A 9,855-nucleotide genomic window follows, 5' to 3' on the forward strand; every position below is an offset into this window, starting at 1 on the left:
GTATCTGAGACACTAAAATGAAGAAGAGGTAATATACCAACACAACTACCCACTTGATAGTTTTTAGTATAGTGTTTACGGTCAATGGAAGTGTGGGATACTCACCATGTTCTCCTGATTTGCCACCATCATAATCCTTATAGGGATAATATGAAGAATATAATGCATGATAGAAATCATTAATTCTTCAAGAACTTCAGACAGGAAACTGAAGGGTATAGTGCAAATATCCTAATAGACAACTATATAGGTTTATCTTGCATTATAATATCAGAAATGCATGCATACTATAAATAAGTACCTATAATATATTGAATACATATGGCCAGGGTGACTATACTGAAATGCACAGCTCCAGGTGCTTATGGTCTAAATATGACTATAGAGTGGAAAAGAGACTTCTTTTTTTTTTTTTTCAGGGTATAATCACCTTTGCTTCTAAATTTTTATTCTTGTGCCATCTATAATATCAAGTCCTGATGCAAAGCAATTTTTATCATGAATAGCACTGGCCTTCATTTTCCAGGGTTGTTAGTTTACAGGAAGAATTAATACAGCATTTGATCACAATTTCATAGAGTGAGTGCCAGTTATAGCACTCACTGGTTGTGATATAGTTCTGGTTGTGATAGCTCATTCTATCATCTCCATTAAGGTGTTGAATACCTTTGCAAAGGAAAAAATATTTTTCAGTATTTCAAGTATTCTTGGAATAAGAAGAAAATATGAGGACACTATTATACATTTATTATCTATACAGAAATTGTGATTTATCTAAAATAAGACACCTATTTCATACTCTATTTCAAGTTGAAATCATCACAATGTAAGTTGTAATTCTGAAAACCAAGAATATTTTTGGGGGGGGGGTAAAGCAACACAAATAATTTGAGCCTCTGGTACCTAATAGGAAGAATGATGTCTATTTTCTTTCTTTGGCAAACTTTTTCAAAACCAATGTGAAATCTATTTTTCAGAAGATAATTTTTTTTGCAAACCTTCATAAATAAAGTTAGTTATGTTCTTCATAAGCAGGGAAAGAGCTAAATTAAAAAAGTAACGACTGCAAATGCCTAAATAAAAATATCTATTTGGTCTCCTTATGCATTAGTGTGGGACACAGTGAAAGTACTGCATATCGAGACTGCCTTAATATGAGAGCAATTCTGACCGCTCCACTTCGATTTCAACTATTGTCTAGTGTAATGGCATCTCAATTGCCAATTTTCATTGAACACACATACACACAAGGACATATACCCACAGTGGAACATGAAGATGATTATTTTAAACATAAAAATGAAATATCTCATGAATATTCCACAATTAGGATTTGGCTGGCATTTGCTAGTCCAAAGAACAAAACCGTATCCAACTCTGTGGAAATGGAACTTGTACATTCTTGATTTCCCATTTGACAGTTACTTAAAGTCACTTTGAGGTTAATGTACTGCTTGAGTTATAAAAAGGTAGCATAAAATTTTTCTTCCAACATGCTAGCCTATTACTGTGTAGAAGGAAGACTCTTTACTTACGGTGGGAAAGCATGGAGTATAGTGAATGAAATCTAATGATGAAAAGAATCACTTTTAATTCTCTTATGAACCTAAGTGAGATTTGTGGTACTCCAAAGTAGGAAGTATGATAAAAAACAATTTCAAATAACAGGAATCTACACATTGAAAAGGTATAGGATTTGTTAATTAATTTAAATATTTTATGTACTTCTAGTTGGGAAAACTGCTTGCCTAAGAACAATTTAATTTGTAATGAAAATACCTGCAGGAGAAGATTGTGCTTAAAAATATACTCTTAGAAAAAAATGTAGGTTTTTTCAAATAAAACAGAATGCACGGTATAATGAATACTCCAAGTTGTTGTATATTATTCCTATTGTGTCTTAGAATCTTTGGCAGTCCTTGTAGTAATATGATCTTGAAAAAAAAAAGAGTTCAAAACAAAAAAATCAGAAACCCAAAGACCCAATAAACATTTCTTAACTTATGCTATAACTTAACACTTATGTGTCTGGCACAGTGCCCATACACTGCTAAAGTAAATATAAAGGCCTACTAATAAATTTTGTTATATATTTGAAATGATTCACTTGCAATCAGAATAGAGGATGACACTATAAAATATTATGGATCTATACAATTGTTTCAATTTAAAGAATATTTTTATGGAAGATGAATTTTATACCTAAATTTCTATTTTTGAAGAGCTAAACCTTCAGGTATTATGTAGGATTTTACATATAAAAGCATCCAATTTATAACTGACCATTTTGTACACTTTCAAATATACTAATAATATTGAAACAGGACCCAACAGACCTTCTCTAAAATTAGGATTCCTCAAATTTAGCAAGGTGTTTTTGAATGCCCAAATTGAAGTTTGAATGATTAGTATTATATTTATATTTGGAATTAAAATGAGGTAAGACAAAGTTGAAATATTAACTCACTACAGGTTTGAGGGATATTGCTAAATCAACGAGACATTTCTTTATGTGTTAACTTAGAAGAGAAAGTAAAAATAGTAGAAATACTAACATTTATAATTTGTCTTTGTGTGAGCTATTTGTAAATGCATTTGAATTGTATTTGTTATAGAAACAATTCCTTCATGAAAATGGGGCTGACCCCAGAATATGAATTTATTGTACAAATTAAGAACTGACAAGTAGTGTTTAATTCATAAATGCTAATTCAGTTTTTAAAGCCAGAATTCTGTGTAATTATTGTTCTGCCCCAAATTAAATGTATCAAAATGTGGCCTGTGTATGTCCCATTTATGGTTCAAATGTTTTTCTACCCATTGATTCATTTATGTTGTCACTTTTAACTTGTCATCCAGTTTGAGTTTTGAGGTGACAGAAAATGAAAATCACAGAAAGGATATTAAAATATGTGTAAAAGAATAAGAATTAAAAGGAGAAGGGATTTTTGCTGAAGCTTTAGGCTGAGGCACTTGCTATTAGGCAGTTGATTAACCAAGTAGCAAGATTGGTTTTTAAGAAGTTGCTGTGTCATTTTTGCTTGGTGGTCTATGATGTGTAGCCATTGATTGAGGATTTATGTCACCCTGAAGTCATCTTACCCGGAAAATCTTCTTTGTCTCCCTGGGTGAATGAATGCAGCTATTAAGGATGAAAATCATCTCCTTGTTCCTTGGAACAATAGGTTGGTAGATACCATTCATTTTCTGATGATTAATATCTTACCTTGATTCATTTTTCAGACTATCAACTGGGATCTTGTTTTCAGCACCTTCCAATATTCTGGTGGTATATCTCATTTGCTTTTAACTGTTGAATTTATTGCATCATGATTTTAATAAATTAGCAGCTGACACAAATAAAAAATATACCAAGTCATCACTTTTTTTCTGGTTAGACCTACACTGTTTTATTAATTCCTGAGAATAGGAATTAATTAATTCCTGAGAATAGGAATTAATAAAAGTATTCACTTATCCTTACATATCTAAAAATCAAAATGGACTATTCAATCAATTCTCAGTGAAGTCAGAAATTTATCCCATTTATTTACCTGCTTAAAACATGATCTTAAAACCTGGTCATCTAGAGGATCTATAGAGTGTGAAATTACTGCCTATTTTATATAAACATTTAATATATGAATTAATGCCTACGATATTCATATAAACCATATAGTTGTTATAAAGATTAAATGAAATAACTGATTTGAAATTACTTAGAGGAATTAAAATGCTACACCAAATGGAGATCATACTTTTAACCTCAGTGAATCTAAGAACTATTTGTTATGATAATATGTTACTTATAGACCAAACATATTAAAGTAATTAGTAGATATTGAAATAATCATGATTAAATTCACCCCAAGGTGATAAAAGGATATATGATGATGAACGACCATTATATTTTTGCCAAATGGAATATGTCTCTTGCTTGATTAATCTGTAAAGCTATTTTTAAAATGCTCCCTAAATCATATCAAAAATCCAGAAAAATTAATATAGAAGAGCAACCTTCACAAACTGTCTTATAAGTGATATTCGAGCATTGATTATTAACAGATTTGAAGCCCTGTTAGAGAACACTGCACTACCTGTTGTGGAGTGTTAGAATGAATCAATAAAACATAAACATTTTAGAGAAGGAAGGAACATTGATGGAATCCACTTCTTGGAGAAGATTAGATCCAAATGTGAAAATTAGACCGGTACAAAAAGAAATACGATAAATGAGTCCTTTGTGGAATAAAATTTAATAAAAATATCAGTTTAATCGAATCAAAGTACCCTACTAAATCTTTCATTTTGACATTTCAAGTTTCAGAATACATAGGAAATAGTCATGTCAAACAGGACAGCCAGTGCACTTACCCGACTCTACTTGTGGTCAACCCCTTTGAAAAGATTGAGTTTATCAGTTGCTCCAGTTTGTCTTTCTCCAGGTGCAATGTCCTAGATTCCTTCCTGTCAACCTGAAGAACTACATTATTGTTTTCCCAGTCTTGAAAGAAGCTTTGACTGTGCGTGAGAACAAGAATGTAGAAGTAACTATATAATACATTATGGTTGTTTAATTGTGTATTTTTGACTTCACGAGACATTATAGTAATTAGAATGATGAGAGCCAAGTGGATTTAGGATCATGGGCAACATACAGGTATTTCTTATTTTCATATAATACCTAAATTTGTACTATTTTTAACAATTTGTTACTGTAGCATGTAAGCCACTCATTCATGCAGAATTACCTTAAGTATATTACAAGTTAAACACAGCACTACAATGAAGGAAAATGTAACAAGTATGTCAGGGAAATTATGCATTGGAATTCTTCTGACAAACCATTTGAATATCACTTTTATGGTTTGAAATCTCTAGAACTGCATATAGTAGAGACTTAGTTCCCCTACTTACTTACCTTTTTAGAACTAAATTGCTCAGAGACTATAAAACGAACTTGCATTTTTGCTTTTCATATCTTAAAATTTCAGAATTGCTTATTTTGTTTCTGCTTTTGTTTCCTCTGATTGTCATGATTCTGTCCTTCTAACTATGACTGTTCCCTACACAATCACTATATATTGCCTGTAAAAACATCACTTAAATAACACTGGCACTACTGAAACTTGTAGAAAATTTTAATTCTCTGCATCTTCTTTCATTGTACCTTTCTTATCAATTTCCAAACTAACCGTAGACTATAGTAGCAGTGGGATGTGGGAGAATGGTAAAGAAATTTAAAGTTATCTTACAGTTTGTTCATGGGAGAGAGAAAATTAGAGCTAAGTAAGATATGTCCATAGGAATACTTTCCCTGCATATCTGAGTTAAATTCATCATGCTTCCATAAGACTAAGCAGTGACTCTTTATATCCTAATTTCTGTATTGGTCATTCAAATAATTAAACTCAGCATTTTAAAAGAAAATCTTTTTAATTTTAAACATAACAATACATTTTCAAGTGGTAACTGCAAGGGTTGGAATCAGAATCTGGAGATTGAGGTTATTTTATCATGCATGTTTACATCCTGATAGAGGCAGAGTTGACTTTGTTATACATTTGTTTAACACTGAACTAAAGATATTCTGGAATAATTTTGTTATCAATTATAAACTCTGTGAGGGCAGAGGTTTTTGCCTGTTTTATTCACTGATTTATTCTCAGTGCCTACAACAAATTGCTTACACAAATTGCTTAATAAATATTTGTTGAATACGTGACTACCCTTTCATGAAACTAATTACTAACTAGACAGTAAATAGTCCGTCTAGGTTTGCAATATGTATATTTGCCTAAGTTTTAGAAATTGAATTGTCCTTTTTTGCAATTTTTTTTCCTGGTTTTCAAAACCTCTGAAAGAATTTCAAGTGATGAAACATATTTTAAAATATTTTATTTGATGTTATTATTAAAGGTAGAGTAGAACACATTTAGAATGGATTGGGAGAGTGGGACTGCTTAGAATTAGGTCACTTTCTTAATCCTTCCTCTTGTGTAGAGATATTGCAACATGCACACAATGTTTTAAAAAATGGTCTGTAGTATTCTTCTGCCAGTTGTAATAACGTGTAATACCTAAGGGTAAGATAAGAATAGAGTGGTAGTTTTAATTCTAATTGTAAGTGACCCATTTTTATTTTTGCTTATGTTTGCATGGTATTTATAAAATCACACACATAGACACTCAGTTTTTTTTTAGATGTTCTAGATTCACAATAGGACACACATATATGTATGCATATTAACTCATAGTAAGTAAAAATGAGGTATTTTTATTCTCACATTCATAGAGGAGTATAAGGTGAATAATTCACAAGAGAATGAGTCTTGAAAAGGTTACTATATTAGGTAATCCCAATGCTCACCATTGAGCAAATGATGCTAAAAATACCACAGGCAATAGTCTTTTTGTGTTGTTTACTAGGATAGAAAATGTCTTCAGCATCAGCATTACTCACTATTATACTTAAAATTTTTTTATAAATGACGCCAACCGCTCAACATAGGAAAGTGGTTGGACCCATAATATATAATTTTCAAATTCTGTGATAAGAATTTATAAAATGAGATGCTTCAAGTCTATTTAGCTCATTTCTTGGTTCTATTTGTGACCCAAGCTATCTCAATTGTTGCAACAAATGCTTTTGTTCTGTTACTGATTGCAAATAGGAAGGTTTCTTTTTCCCCACTTTTGTGTCTTCAGGCCTGTCAATATGCATATTTTCTAAAATTATTTAATGTAATACATTGTCTGGCGTAATCAGATCATAATATCCATAGCAAGTTATTTATATCATTTCATGAGTCCTCCTGTTTTTAGAACTATGACTAAAATTTTTGTAAATTTTAATTGGTTATCAATTACCAATAAAAATTGAGAACTTCCTTAGTTAGATACCTATGTGCATTAATAGTTTTCCATAATGGATTTTTAAATGACCATCTGTCAGCTAATTCTTTAAAACTTCAGAATGAATTGAGAGCTGCATTAATCCCTACTTAATTATAAAAATATAATATCTGATAGGGTTTAGAGCAGTGTAACACAAATTTCACTTTGTGTTTATATAACATATTACCTACAAATAACATCCAGAAGCATATTAAAATGTTGCATGATACTAGATATTAAAAGATATTTAATATACCAAATTGAGACTGTATCCAACAAATCAAATTGAGAATAGGAATTGAGAATTAATAAAGGAAACTGAAGACAAATTTGCAATTTATAAAGAAATAAAAATTCCTTGTTGAATTTTTTCAGAAGAACTAGAGAACTGAAATAAAGTGGCAGATTTCAGTGAATGAAAAATAATAAGCAAGGAGGGGGAAAGCAGCCAGAGATATTGTTTGTTTTTTGACTCTCTGTTTTAACTTGATAAACTCTTTTAAAATGTCTTTCTTATTTTTAAGCCCTAGTCAAGCTGTTTCATGTAGTTGGGTAATTCTTATGTCAGTCTGTAGATGTGAAAACCCATTTTCACATGGACTACTTTATGCAATCTATAGACTACTTTATGCAATCTATAAACAAACTCTCAGAGTTGGGATGTCTTTCACTCCAGTTCTCTCATTGAATGTTTGGATATTGTCTAACAAATCATAAATATGTAGATCTAAACTGGTGATACAGCTTCTGTATCAGTACCTCCAAATATATGGAATTCAATCTCTCCTGAAAACCATTTTTTTCCAGAATGCTTTAATAGGCAGTTGTTTAAGTTGATCTGAAAGTTGCCTCCCTGTAATTTTATACCTATTCTTGTTCCTCTCATCCAAAGAAAAACAATTTTAATCCTCTTTCACATGATTGTTCTTCCCACGTTTAGGCATTTGCCATATTGAACCCTCTCTTCTCTGAAAGGACTTTTCTTTTTAATCCAAACTTCCTAACCTAGATCGATATTTACATTTTGAGGCCCAGAGCTGAACACACAGAATATTGTATAAAACATTCGTGACACATAGAAGAATTGCATTTGAAAACCACATTGTAACAAAGAGTAAATGATTATATTTTTGTAATTAGTAACACATATTCCTTTACTTTTCCTTAACTATTGAATTAAATGTTTTAAATTATTTTTATTACTTTTAACTATCTTGTTATAATATTATCTTTTATATATCTTATCAATGGTGAACACCTTTATAAATATTCTGGGTCTCATAATTACTCAAGGTATCTTGCTTAATTTACCTTTCATCTTGATGTAAAAATGCATAATATTAGATTCAAAACAAATCTGTCATTAGTTTATTTAACAGTGTTTATCGTGCTAGTATTTTCATTTAATGATTTTGGCAATTTTTTATTTTATTGAAGTATAGTTGATTTACAATGTGTTAATTTCTGCTGTACAGCAAAGTGGTTTGGTTACATATATATATGTTTGTCTTTCATATTATTTTCCATTACGATCTATTACAGGATACTGAATATAGTTCCCTGTGCTATACAGTAGGACCTTGTTGTTTATTTCATTTAGTGATTTTAATTTAAAACTGAGCATTTAGTTAACATACATTAATGCTTGGCTTTAATAATTGCTTCTTCTTCTTCCTCTTCCTCTTTCTCTTCTCTTTCTTTTCTTCTCTTCTTTTCTCTTTGGCAGTTCTCTGTGGACTGATACAAAAAACTAGTGCAATCCTGCCTGGTATGGACTTGTTGTCCGGGACGTATATATTTGCGGTCCTGTTAGCATGCGTCGTGTTTCAGTCTGGCGCCCAGGAGAAGAACTACACCATCCGGGAAGAAATGCCAGAAAACGTCCTGATAGGCGACTTGCTGAAAGACCTCAACTTGTCGCTAATTCCAGACAAGTCCTTAACAACTCCTATGCAGTTCAAGTTAGTGTACAAGACCGGAGATGTGCCACTGATTCGAATTGAAGAGGGTACTGGTGAGATCTTCACTACTGGAGCTCGCATTGATCGTGAGAAATTATGTGCTGGTGTCTTAGTGGACACCCGTTGCTTTTACGAGGTGGAGGTTGCCGTTCTGCCAGATGAAATATTTAGACTGGTTAAAATACGTTTTCTGATAGAAGACATAAATGATAATGCACCATTATTCCCTGCAACGGTTATCAACATATCAATTCCAGAGAACTCAGCTATAAACTCTCGATATGCTCTCCCAGCAGCCATTGATCCTGACATAGGAATAAACGGAGTTCAAAACTACCAACTAATTAAGGTGCGTTTTAAAAATGCTTCGTTAAAGATAGCTCATTTTTTAAAGGGAAGAAAAAAAAAGGATCTTAGTGTACTTCAAATTTTGAGTAAGTCATCACCACAATTTTACAAAGTTTAAGTAAAGCATAGCAGAGAAAATTTATCAATGCAATTTTTGCAATTGCATGGAGTTTATGAATCTTCATTTTATGTATATTCATTTTCAAGCAGTTGTTTGTGTTTCCACTAACAATCTATTATAGCAGTCAGACAAGGAGTTCAGCCTTGCTGCTTACAAATCAATAACCTACACAATATCTTACTTTTAATCTGTCTAGTCATGACTTTGCCTCAAACTTGGCCTAAACAAGCAAATCTAAACATCAAGAATGAATCCACAAACCTATCAGGTTTTCTAAGTGATTATTTTAGACAGAAAGCTTTATCTTGTCCTTTGAAAAGAAGCCAAATAAATTTATTTTAGGGGTGAATAGAACATTTTTATTACTAGCATTTCTACACGGATATAGTAGTAATAAATATTTTTCATGCTGATTTCAAGTCAAGGCAAGATCTTTAAGCATCTCTTGAGTCACAAAATGAGATTAAATTTTAGATATGTCTTGTTAATGTTAAATATTTTCATTTTGTTCCAAGTCTTTGAAAACAC

The 9,855-nt window shown here is 31.5% G+C and overlaps 1 protein-coding gene across 2 annotated transcripts in view; it reads left to right on the plus strand.

Moving 5' to 3' along the window:
- The window catches only part of PCDH11X (protocadherin 11 X-linked), a 663,037-nt gene that overhangs the window by 12,432 nt on the left and 640,750 nt on the right, over nucleotides 1-9,855 (plus strand). For both annotated transcript variants that reach the window (XM_036841163.1, XM_036841165.1), the window contains exon 2: nucleotides 8,624-9,207. In XM_036841163.1, coding sequence (XP_036697058.1) covers nucleotides 8,624-9,207 — 584 coding nt within the window. The remainder of the gene's footprint in view (nucleotides 1-8,623; nucleotides 9,208-9,855) is intronic.

This window comes from Balaenoptera musculus, chromosome X (assembly GCF_009873245.2).
Source record: "Balaenoptera musculus isolate JJ_BM4_2016_0621 chromosome X, mBalMus1.pri.v3, whole genome shotgun sequence".
NCBI lineage: Eukaryota > Metazoa > Chordata > Mammalia > Artiodactyla > Balaenopteridae > Balaenoptera > Balaenoptera musculus.